The 13,206-nt window shown below is 37.9% G+C and overlaps 1 protein-coding gene across 2 annotated transcripts; it reads left to right on the top strand.

Moving 5' to 3' along the window:
• LOC119056559 (olfactory receptor 508-like) lies at positions 1–5,377 on the top strand. Of its 2 annotated transcripts, XM_053672249.1 has the most exons (2): positions 1–17; positions 4,450–5,377. In XM_053672249.1, exons 1-2 carry the CDS (start codon positions 1–3, stop codon positions 5,375–5,377), a joined length of 945 nt encoding a protein of 314 aa, XP_053528224.1. The 2 variants fall into 2 exon arrangements, with proteins under 2 accessions (XP_053528224.1, XP_037010926.2); XM_037155031.2 differs by lacking the exon at positions 1–17 and having other exon boundaries at positions 4,439–5,377.
• Positions 5,378–13,206: the final 7,829 nt, after the last annotated feature.

Genomic DNA, 13,206 nt, shown 5'->3' with positions numbered 1-13,206 from the left:
ATGTCCTCTTTGGAGAAGTGTCTGTTCAAGCAGAGAGGAAGAAGGAGCTACTACCCTTTGCAACAACATGGATGGAACTGGAAAGCATTATGCTGAGTGAAATAGGCCAGGCATTGAAGGACAAATACTATATGATCTCACCTTTGACAGGAAGCTAAACCATAAAACAAACACGCAAACAGAATAAAAACAAAGACACTGAAATAGAGAACAAGGGGGCAGTGACCAGAGGGGAAAGAGAAGGAAATTTAAAAGGAAAAATGGGGAGGGATTTTGAGGAACAAGTATGAAAGACACAGGGATGAGGACTGGGGGAAGGGAATGGGAGAGAGGGGGGAGACAGGGCGGGGGGGGGCTGGGATGGGAGAAATAGACAAAAATGTACTTGAAAAATAACTAAATAAAAAATTAAAAAAAAAAAGAAACCAGGTAGGCTGATTCCGGAGCCCCCAGCGTAAGCTATACCACCTCCCCATTTATGATTGCTCAGAGTGTATTCATTGTATCCTCAGAAAATTCATTCATGATTTTTCTCTTTTTTTCTAATTTGAACACCTAAAAGAAAAGTGTAGGCACATTAGAGTGAGTTCAGTCATGTTTTTCTTAGTTCTTTCAGGCACTTTTAATCTTTATTGTTGTGTAGCTGATATTGTCAACCTTTGATAGTTCAGAATGTTGTTTTGTGTTTTCATATTCATTGCTTCAACAAGTCAAACAACTTTGTTGACTAACTTAGGAAATATTCTTAGCTCCGGGAAAGGAAGAGGCACATGAACAACTTTGAGAATCCGATGAAAGCTAATCATCTGTTCCTAGAAAGTTTCACTCATACAAAATTTTGCATGCAATTTCAGAGACTTCGTGAGTTTATCAGATTCCTGTTACTGCTTCCTCATAGACCAATGACAAAAAAATCCCAGCTTTCCAAATAAGAGTCAACCAACCATTTCCCATTTACTTCTGTGAGAAGAAAAGCACACCTGTCCAATAGCCCTGTGCTCTTCTAGAATTGAAACTGTTCTCTTGGCTGCCTTGTAGTTTTTATTATGACAGCCGTATAAGTAGATACAACTTACCCACCCTATTGGACAGTCAGGATTCCCAGTGCCAAGGAAGCAGCCATGTAGAGTATTTCCAACTGGACAAACAGACTCCTTCATGTCTTGCTGCAAGGTTTGGTTTCTGTGTTGTCCACCAACAAACCTGTATTTATAACATTAAAGGGTAAAGAGTCTGTTTTTTCTTGTTATTCCATAGCTTTCTGGGTACCAAGGAAGGTTCTGTATTTTACACCTGATTTAAACCACCCTTGGGAATTAATATCCCTGAGTCATTTTGGTAATTAATGATGCCTCAGGTTATGATGCTTTGGGGAATGTTCTTTGGATGACTATTAAGTCTTTGATGCTTGGAGACAGACTTCCTGCCCTTGGCAGGGCATCTGCAGTGGGTGGCCTTGAAGTTGTGGCTGGGGTAGAGAACCAGTTAATATTTTATAGGGAATTAAGCACAGTCATGCAAAGATTGTATAACTAAGATACATCCATGAGATATTTTTGCTTGCAAAGAAAACAAGGCCTCGGCTAGCGTATTTATCACAAAATATAGTGTAAAAGTACTCTTTGTTTCTCCTATTTTCATTTTCTCTATTGTTTCCTGTTGAATCAAATGAAGTAATAAGATCATATTCAAAAGCAGGTCACTGACTAAATGTTCTACTGGTCCCAGAGTTCTCCTTACTTTTGCTCGTCTCCATTCATTCTGGATTGAAAATGGGGCAATCTGTACTACCTGCTGTGGCTAGGTCAAGTTTTCAATGCACTGGGTCTTTCCATGGCCACTGGGGAAGAGATGAGTGCCTGGTTCTCTAAGCCATTCATTATGGCGATTTATCACTGCCCACATCCCCACCACTCAAAGCAAGGCTGAGCTAAGATGACAGCATTCTCCAATTTAAAAGTACATTCTCTATCTCTCAACATTTCCCAAGTTCAGTAATTCATACCAAAGAGGAGGATGCTGGAACAGAAGTGTATTTGTGTCAGGTCTGTAGACATTATTCTAATGGTCTTTCCTATCAACTGTGTCCTTTTAAGTAACTTGTGGCGTGTAAGGCTATGACTTTTCATTCTGGTTAGGGGGAAGAATTTCTAGGCTATATTTGGTGTTGAGTGAAATGTAAGTTTGATCTTAAAATATGGGGCATTACTGACTTCTTCATGCTAAATTTAAAGCATAATATGATAAGGACATATTAGTGGTAAGACAATAAGGTGTTGGTATGTGACTAGGACTGCAGGTGTGTCCTCCTTTCTCATGGGTGGCCATTCAAAGAGCTTGCAGAACCCTCATGACTCTCTCTTTCCTGCTCTTTTAATTATGACTTTATGTGAAAATTGTACTTTATTGACCAACTGCATACCCAGAACTATCACCATTAATTAACTAATTCATACTTCAAAGCTATTGTTACATGTTACATGGTAGGTTTTATAATTGTCTCCAGACATTTAAACTTATTTACAAGCAAATGTACTTGACTTTGAGGATCTTTTTGGTTTATGTTTACTCATGTCCGATTTGAAATTTAAATTCTTTATTTGCCCATATTTCAGATTACCTTTGCATTTGTCATTGTACTATTATTATTTATTTGCATATTCCTCCCCCAAGTATTTAACTTGTAAATGTACAAGCTTAAAACACACTTTGTAAGTAACTTGAAAAGTTAAACAAAAATTGAAATACTCATCTTCTTAATTATTATAGAACTTTATATAATATAAACTGGTTGAAAGATGAAATAAGAGCTAGTATGTAAGCATTAAATGAGAGAAAGCAAGAGTGGCTGTATTAATATGTAGTATTCAGTGCATTGAAAATTGCTGGAGACATAGTGGGATATAACATAACAAAAAAAACCTTGAAATGCTATTGTACAATACTATAGTTTTGCAAAATGTTACCATTTGGAAAAATTCAGTAAAGGGTATATGGGATTTTTGTGTTATGATTTCTTACAACTGTACATGAATCTATAATTATTTCAAAAGAAAACACTTAGTTTAAATGTAAAGGTGGCATCATCTAAAAATATGTACAAAACATAAGCATTTATTTTGTCCCTGAAAAATTTCTATTTCAAAATGAAATTATATCTGGTACACTGTGTTTATTCTTGTGAGTCCTAAAATAGTTAGAATGATTTAGCAATCCATCAAAAGTTTTCTTACACAGTCATAAGAATGTTTAGATATTCTTAGACAAGATGTGTATACATGTAATTTCCTCTGTCTTGAGTTTTCATTGGAATGTTCAAAAACAAGTAATATACTCAAGGGGCTGCATCCCAAAAGAGCCCAAATCTCATATATACAGCCTTGTTCTACAGTGACCATTATTTGGCAATTGTCCTTATTGCTGAGGTACCAGCAGCTGCAGGTATCAATTTTCTTTATATGTTGATATAAAAATGCTTTTTCTAGTTTTTATATTAGAAGTTAAGGTTTGGTTATTCTAAGGAAATAATCATTTGCTGAGCACCCACTTAACTGTGTGAGCGGGGTTTGCTGTTATCATGTACATCCTCTTATTTCACACAAGCCTACCAGCTATATATGTGTGTGTGTGTGTGTGTGTGTGTGTGTGTATTTAATAAAGTGATGAAGGTGGAAGAGTTTATGTAAATCATCTAAGATTCCACAGATAATGGCAAAGGTATAACTTGAACCCAAGCCTGTAACACTCCAGAGCTCATGGCATTTTGCACAACACTTTGCTTCCAGGTCATAATAGCACACATAACTAACTCTGAATTTGTGTCATACACATCTATTTTCTTTAAAATTTTAAGCTTTCATTCAGTCTTGGGTCCATACTTAGTTAATAAAGTTCTATGCCAGCCCTGAATAAAGATAAGGAAGCTAGGGCTTTGAAGTTCAGACTCACAATTACAATGTCTTCATAACATGGCATACTATTGCTCAGTTATTCACAGGTAACATCATTCAAGCATTTCTATTAAGAATAAAACTGTGATGTGTAGCTGGTTCCACACACAACTGATGGTGTGCATGTATGGGTGAATACAATCTTCTTGACATTTAATATGTGAAGAAAAAAACATTATTTGAAGTTTTAGTTGGTCTCTATGGCTCAGGAAACACCTGACACCTAACAATGTGATGCAAGAATGAGTTAAGTTTGTTAAGTGAAAAATTTTTTAAATTCCTGGCCTACATCAATAAATATATATACTATCAAGTTTTACATGAGGTATTGTGTGCAAAAGCACTTTGTACCAAACTCATACTAGTGTGTCTATGTTTTTGTAATTTTTATTACATAGCCACTGTAAAATAAGTAGGCAAATTATAATATATTTTTCTGTCCTAATATCTACTTGTTTTGCTTTCAGCGGGCACCATTTCCAGTATAGATGGGGACTAGAAACTATACAACTGTGAAAGAATTCATCATTTTGGGGTTAACAGAGAATGCTACAGCTTGTGTCATTTTATTTATTGTGTTTCTAGGAATCTATGTGGTCACCTTAATGGGCAATGTCAGCATAATCATGTTAATCAGAAGCAGCCCTCAGCTTCACACACCAATGTACCTTTTCCTCTGTCATTTGGCCTTTGTAGACATTGGTTATTCCTCATCTGTCACACCCATTATGCTCACAGGCTTCCTCAAGAAAGGAACCTCCATCAGTGTTGCTGGTTGTATAGCCCAGCTCTGTTCTGCAGTCACATTTGGGACAGCTGAGTGCTTCCTGCTGGCTGCCATGGCCTATGATCGCTATGTGGCCATTTGCTCCCCACTGCTCTACTCTACGCACATGTCCCCCAGAATCTGCATTCTCTTAGTGGGGATGTCCTATGTAGGGGGGTGTGTAAATGCTTGGACATTCACAGGTTGTTTATTGAGTCTATCCTTCTGTGGACCTAATAAAGTCAATCACTTTTTCTGTGACTATTCACCACTTCTGAAGCTTTCCTGTTTTCATGAGTTTACTTCTGAAATAATTCCGGCCATCTCTTCTGGCTCCATCATTGTGGTCACTGTGTTTATCATTGTTCTGTCTTATGTCTACATCCTTTTCTCAATCCTGAAGATGTGTTCCACTGAGGGACGCCACAAAGCCTTCTCCACCTGCTCATCTCACCTCACAGCAGTCACCCTTTTCTATGGGACCATCACATTTATTTATGTTATGCCCAAGTCCAGCTACTCAACTGACCAGAACAAAGTGGCGTCTGTGTTCTACACGGTGGTGATCCCGATGCTGAACCCTCTCATCTACAGTCTGAGGAACAAAGAGGTGAAAGAAGCCATGCAAAAACTGATGGCTAGAGCACATTGGTGGTCCTAAAGTAATCTGATTTTAATAATAAACACTATATAGTGAGGACCTCTTCTGCAGATGAATGGATAATATACCAAGTAAATTTCATTGTATATTCATAGTATTCTAGACTCATAGATTTCCTTGTTATTCTCAAGAAAAATTTCAGTGTAAAGAATAACTGTGCATGCACTAGGAATATCTAGTGAAAAATAGTTGCTTTATCCTTACTTCACCTACCATTTGTTGCATCTACAAGTATTGTACAAACATTTTCAAGTAAGTTCTGTGCTCTTTGAATGCAGTATTTGGAATGAACAGCTGGAAGCATCAGGAATTCCTTGACTGGGAAATAGAGAAGAGTGTGGCCATCCAAAATCTCACTATCTGAAGAGGTGGTATCTGTGCTGTACAGATAATGTAAGGGTTGAAATCAATGATTCTGGTAGTTGTTAATCTTCTGGTGCTTTGTGATCTGTGTGTGACCAACAGAATTCTTCCCACAGTATCCCTGCAGGTGAGCCTCTTCAAGCTAATCAGAAAGTACCTTAAAACCCTATTCAGCTACTAGTTTTTTTCCTTTCAGGAATTTATTTGACAAAATACATTAAGGAGTCCCAAGAAGAAACCATACCAGGAGTTAACTCACATGATCCTTTTTCCATGAAGAAGGTTACTTTTTTTAAAAGGTTGTTTCAATCTTTTCAAATGTATGCTGCATACTTAAAATTTTTTAAATTAAATTTCTTGGCTAACATTAGTTAATAAGATTATATGAGCTTTAAGTGCATAGTTCTATAATACATCATCTGTATATTGCATTGTATGTTCACTGCCCAAAGTCAAGTCTCCCTCTGTCACCATATATTTTGACCCTCTGTACCCTCTTCTCCCTCCCACATCCTCCTTCCCCTTTGGTAACTACCATGTTGTTTCTGCTGAAGAGTTTTTTAGTTTCTTATAGGGAACCAATCAGCATGGCAGTGGCAAGTGTAAGCCTGTTGGGAGCTGCCCTGCCTGGTTTCAGGAGGTGTAACCCCCCATGGCTAAGGCTGAGTGAGCAACCTTCGGACCATAAGCCACTAAGGAGACAAAGCTTATCTCCTTGGCAGGAGCTTCACTTCTGCTCCTTCCATAACTGGCCTCCAGTGCTTGATCAGTTAGCCAATGACAGGTAAGATTCCCCAAGGGGGGGAACGACCTAAGACAGGCATGATCACATGGAGGCCCCAGGGAAGGACTTGGGTGGTTATAGCAAAAGAGGGTGATGGACCCTCGCCCCTCGGCTTTGATGAAGCCTGAGCTCTCATTCTGTCCACGTGAAGTGTCCTCAATTTCCTTGGCTAGCTTGACTCCTCTTCCTGATTTATGCCTGAAACAATGACACAGGGTGGTGCAGACCTGTACTAGAAAGGGCGACTCCCCAGAAGCTCAGGCCTGAAAAAGAATACATAAAATCCTGTGAAGCCTGCTTTGCTAAGAATGCTCTTCGTTAAATGGAAAAGGCCCAAGCAGGAAATGATGAGTTTGTTTCCCAAAGTTTTATAGCCTTTTAGCTGATAGACACTGACTCAGAAGCCCTAACAGTTCTTTGTATGCTATCTACTGTTTGATCCTTACTGCCTGACAATGATTAATGAGCTGTACCTCTATTCCTGCACAAATTAAACCCCATAAAAACCTGTCTAGGCAAGGGTCAGTGCGCTCTCCCCTTGAGAGAGTGGCCAGGCCATTCTGAGAAGCTCCCCCCTTGAGGGAGTAGCCATGTCATCCCTTTTCCTCCACAGGAATCGAAAGTCTGTGTGAATTTGTCTCATATCTCATCCATGATGCGGGCAGGTTCACGTATCAGTAGTCCAGCATTGATTCAGAAAACTGATTAAATGTGAAGCGGCACCCAGAAGCCAGGTGTGCAGATCGCCTTTCCTGTGGGGAATCAGGCCTACATTGTACCTAGGCTGCTTTGAGACTTGCTTTTGCTAACACTCTCTCACCCTGACTTGAAACTACTTTAATGTATATCTCTAAAGCAACTCCCTAAAGTTTGTACTAAGTCATCCTCAAAGATGAAATGTAACCAAATCAATCTTTTTTTATTGTTCCCTTGCATTTGCAACATTTTTTTCTTTTTTGTTATCTGTAAAAAATAATCACTTAATGTAAATCTAAGGATAATGAATGAAACGCTCCTTGATGTCATACAACCGGAAAGCAATAAAAGCCTGTCCAGGCAAGGGTTGAGGCATTCTCCCCTTGAGAGAGTGGCGAAGGCACTCTCTCTCTTTCAGAGAGTGGCCATGCCGTTCCTTTTTCTCCACAGGACTTCTGTAGTCCGTGTGAATTTGTTCACTGCATCCACAACACACAGACTCTGCTGGCCGGAGTCTGTATCAGTTTCTGTTTTATGTCCCATATATGAGTGAAATATTATGGTTCTTGTGTTTTTCTATCTGACTTATTTTGCTTAGCATGCTATTTTCAAGATCCCTGTTGTTGCAAATGGCAGTAATTCATCTTTCCTTATGGCTGTGTAGTATTCCATTGTGTATATATATGCCACATCTTCTTCATCCAATCATCCACTGAAGAACACAGGCAGTTTCCATATCTTGGCCACCATGGATAGTGCTGCAAATGAGCCTAGAAGTACATATATCTTTTCAAATAAATGTTTTCCAAATTTGAGGGTAAATACCCAGAAGAGGGGTTGCCAAGGCTATTCTTAATTTTTTGACGAATCTCCATACTATTTCCCACAGTGACTGTACCAGTTTACATTCCCACCAACAGAGAATGAGGGGTCTTTTTTCTCTACAACCTCTCCAAAATTTATTTGTTGTCTTGTTGCTAATAGGTATTCTAACAGGTGTAAGGTGGTATCTCACTGTGGTTTTTTAAAAGTTATATTTTACTGTTTATGCAGTTACAGTTGTCCCAGTTTTCCCCCTTTGCTCTCCTGCACCCAGCTCCTCCCCTCCTTCATGCAATCCCCACACCACTGTCCATGTCCATGGGTCATGCATATATGTTCTTTGGCTAGTCTATTCCCTATGCTGTACTTTACATGTTCATGATTATTCTGTAGCTATCAATTTATATTTCATAATCCCTTCACCTTTTTTGCCCATTCCCTGAACCCCTCTCCCATCTGGCAACCATCAAAATGTTCTCTGTATCTATGTTTCCTTTCTACTTATATGTCTGTTTTGGATTTTATATTCCATTGGTGATAGATACATATTTATTGCCATTTTGTTGTTTGTATTTTTGATCTTCTTCTCCTTCTTCAAGAAGACCCTTTAACATTTCATATAATACTGGTTTGATGATGATGAACTCCTTTAGCTTCTTCTTGTCTGGGAAGAACTTTATCTGTATTTTGATTCTTAGTGACTGCTTTGCTGGGTAGAATAATCTTGGTTGTAGGTCTTCCTTCCCTTTTCATTGCTTTGAATAGTTCTTGCCAATCCCTTCTAACCTGTGAAGATTCTTTTGAGATTCATTGACAGTCTTATATGAGCTCCCTTGAAGGTAACTAACTTCTCTTGCTGCTTTTAAGATATTCTGTCTTTAACCTTTAACATTTTAATTATGATGTTTCTTGCTGTGGGCCTCTATGCATTCATGTTGTTTTGGACTCTCTGCACCTCCTGGACTAGTATGTTTATTTCCCTCTTCAAGTCAGGGAAAGCACTGAGTGCAGTTTTTTCCCAGACAGAAATGTGAGCAGAGGCCATTGTTTCTTTCCTGAGTCCTCCCCTTACAGAGCTACGGAGAGACAGAGCTGGTAGGCAAGCACCATATCTGTGACTCCATCAACATGGCTCACACTGTTTTCCCCACCCTAGTGATTCTGTGCGATCTGCCCTACCTAATTTTCAGGCCCACCCAAGCTGTTTCCAGTTCCTTTTCCATACAAATGGTTCTTCTTGGCACATGTTTCACATTTTTCTAAATTCCTTCAAACAAGCAGCACCTGGCTTCAGTAACCCCCATACCTCTTGATAAGCTGCTCTACTTGATAATGGCCCAGCACTATCAGTTACCAGCCTCGGTTAACAGCTTGGTCTCACCTGAGAACCTCTAAGCCCAACATGTGTAGTAGTCATCTGCAGATTTCTTTCTAGCTTATGTTGTGTGATTCTGGACAGAACACAGGCAGTCACTGACTTTGGATGAATCAAGAGCTACCAAGACTCAACTACAACACATGTAGAAGGGTGTACATAGTCGTACATAGTCCGCATGGTGAGTACATCTTGAGTATTCAGCTTGGGTAATAGGGGAGGCTGTGCCACTGGACCCTACAGAACACCTACTAAACCAGGCCATACTACCAAGTCTGGGAGATATAGCAGCAAACACAGGGAGGCTGCCAAAAAAAAGGAGGAAAAGAAGCATGGCCCAAATGAAAGAACAGAAAAAATCTCCAGGAAAAGAACTAAGCAAAATGGAAACAAGCACCTACTAGATGCAGAGTTTAAAATACTGGTTATAAGGATGGTCAGTAAACTTAGTGAGAATGTCAACAGCATAAAAAATACCAGTCAGAAACAAAGGATACACTAACTGAAATAAAAGAAAAATTTACAGAGAATCAACATAGAATGGATGAAGCTCAGAATCAAATCAGCAACTTGGATAAGGAAGTATTAACAACCAATTGAAACTGCAAAAAGGAAAAAAGAGACCAAAAGAACGATAGTGTAAGGAGTCTCTGGGACAACTTCAAGTGTACCAACATTTGCATCATGGGGGTTTGAGAAGGAAAAGAGAGCAAGAAATTGATAGCCTATTTGAAAAAAAGCATTGTGGCTTTGATTTGAATTTACCTCATAGCTTGTGTAGTTAAGCACATTTTCATATATCTGATGATCATTTGTATGGGAGAAGTGTTTGTTTGGGTCCTCTGCCCATTTTTAAATTTAATTGTTTGTGCGTGTGTGTGTGTGTGTGTGTGTGTGTTATATGAGTTCTTTATATATTTTGGATATTAGCTCCTTATCTGAGGTATTGTGTGCAAATATCTGTCTCATTCAGTTGGTTGTGTTTTTATTTGTTGATTGTTTCTTTTGCTGTGCAGAAGCTTTTTTGTTTGATATAGTCCCATTCATTTTTGCTTTTGCTTCCTTTGTGTTTGAGGTCAAATTCATAAAATCCTGCCTAAGACCAAAGACCTATCTTTTTTTCTATGTAATTTATTGTTTCAGGTCTTATATTTAGGTTCTTGTTTCATTTTCAATTAATTTCTTGTGTATGTTGACAAACAGCAGTCTAATTTTATTCTTGTGCATGTGGCTTTCTAATTTTCCCAGTACCATTTATTAAAGAGGCTTCCTTTTTGCTCTGACAAGTGATTCTTAGTTGGTTGGGGTTGACCCATAAAGTGAAAGGTCACCAGTTTGAGTCCCAGTCAGGGCACATACCTGGTTTGTGGGTTGTATCAGGGTACATTCAAGAGGCAACCAATTGATGTTTCTGTCTTACGTTAATGTTTCTCTCCCTGTTTTTTCTCTCCCTTCCCCTCTCTCTAAATATTTTGGAAACAATAAATAAAATTTTAAGAAAATTAAAGTTATGCCAGAGGACAATATTAATAGCTGGAAACTTGAAGGATTAAGAAACTGATTTTTGGAATTAGTGTTTCAGGGTTTTTAGGGTATAATTCCAGGAGGGGTATCACAGGTTCAAAAGGCAGTTCCATCTTTAGTGTTTTGAGGAAATCCCATACTGTTATCCACACTGGGTGCACAGTCTGCATGCCACCAACAGTGCACTAGGGTTCCCTTTTTTCCACAACCTCACCAGAACTTGTATTTTGATTTATTTAACATGGGCGTTCTCTGGTATGAAGTGCTACCTCACTGTGGTTTTAATTTGCTTCTCTCTGATGGTTAGTAGTGCAGAGCATATTTTCATGTGTCTATGTGCCTTCCGTATGTCTTCCTTGGAGAAATGTCTGTTCAGGCCCTTTGCTCATTTTTAATTGGATTGTTTTTCTTTCTGGTTTGGAGTCATGTGAGTTCTTTATATATTTTAGAGATCACCTTTGTCCAAGGTATCATTGGCAAATACATTTTCCCATATAGTTGCTTCCCTTTTCATTTTGCTGATAGTTTCTTTAGCCGTGCACAAGCTTTTTAATTTGATGAAGTCCCATTTTTTTATTCCTTCTTTTATATCCCTTGTCTTAGGGGATGTATCAGTGAAATATTGCTGCATGGAATGTCTGAAATTTCCTGACTACGTTCTCCTTTAGGACTTTTATGGTGTTACTTCTTATATCTAAGCATTTTATCCATTTTGAGTTTATTTTGGTGTATGTATGGTATGGTGATGAAAGACAAACACTGGTATGGTGATGAAAGACAAATCTCACCTATGATTGGAACATAATAAAAAACAAACAAATGAGTAAAATAGAACCAGAGACATGGAAATAAAGAACAAACTGACAGTGATCTGAGGGGAGAGGGAATAATGGAGGAAACAAGGTGAAGGGGCAAGTCAAGGACCATGAATACAGGACTCATGGGCACAGACAATAGGGTGGGGATTGACTGTGGGAGTGGCGGGGGCGGGCAGGAGAGAGCAACTGGGAAAAAGGTGGGACAACTGTAACTGAACAATAATAATAATAAAATAAAATAAAAATACAACATAAAATATAATGTCTTAAAAAATAAAACTGATTTTAAGGTAATACAGTATTTGAGATGAAAATTTACTAAGCTAGTTATTATATTTGTTGTATGGATATGAATAAAATGTTGGAAAACATATGTGATTAGTAATTACTGGAACTGAAAACATAAGTTTTGGGGAGTAAGATTTACATTTATTCTCTACTGAGCTAGAATAAAGTTGATTAGCTTATTTGTAATAATTGTGCCTATGAGATCCCACTTTGACTCTACCTGTTTACTGCTATATATCTTCGAAAACTCAATACGACTGCATTCTAGTGCTTGTTATCTGTAAAAATATATTAATTTTTATTTTATCTTTGAAATAGAATGTTGAATTAAAATTTATTTTTTCATATTTAATGTTGATTACTCTGACCTTCTTATAATAAATTCAACAAATGATATTTATAATGGTCCTCTCAAACTTGTGAAAGCCACATTTTTTTCCTTGTATCAATTATGTTCATGTATATAAAAAGGAAAACAGGCACAAACAGAGATACAAATTCTAAGTTTTCTTTAGTAAAACATATTATTTAAGAATATTAATAAAAATAATTAAATAAAAAAGAATATTAATAAATTTCAATTGCAAACAAATTTTATGAATCAAAAGTTGTGATCTACAGGAAGTTGTACTATAGGTATGTAAAGAAAGGAAAAATGCATGACAGTTTTTTCTTCTAAGTCATTTTAACCAAGTGTGTGTACTATTTAATGGCACTACAATGAGTAATATTAAATTATTTTAATAAATAATTCACTCTGGTGGTTCTGTGGAAGACCAAATGAACATATAGGAAAATAAAACAGCTTTTGTAGTGTCAAAATAAAGAGAAGTGGACATGTGACAAGAATTAGGACGTAAGACCAACAGGAGTTGGTCATGGGTGAATGCACAAGACTAAGTTAGGATCCTGAGTACTGGTCTGACGCTCAGAGCCAGGCTGTAGGTCTAGCCAGCTTAGGAAATTAGAGTGTTGAGGGTGGGAAGCAAAAACTGTAGGTCAGGGACTAGATGAGAACCAGCGGTCACAACTGAGACAGTTAGGTCTTGATGTCGTCAGTAGAATTTAAGAGAATTTGATGACAGTAGAGGTTAAGAGAACTTGAATTTAAAACTTGGATTGAATTATACCACTTGAATATATGTCAGAAATATCTTGA

This window comes from Artibeus jamaicensis, unplaced genomic scaffold, assembly GCF_021234435.1.
Source record: "Artibeus jamaicensis isolate MK-2021 breed Jamaican fruit bat unplaced genomic scaffold, CSHL_Jam_final contig_759, whole genome shotgun sequence".
Lineage (NCBI taxonomy): Eukaryota > Metazoa > Chordata > Mammalia > Chiroptera > Phyllostomidae > Artibeus > Artibeus jamaicensis.
This window is presented reverse-complemented; position numbering and strand designations above follow the sequence as displayed.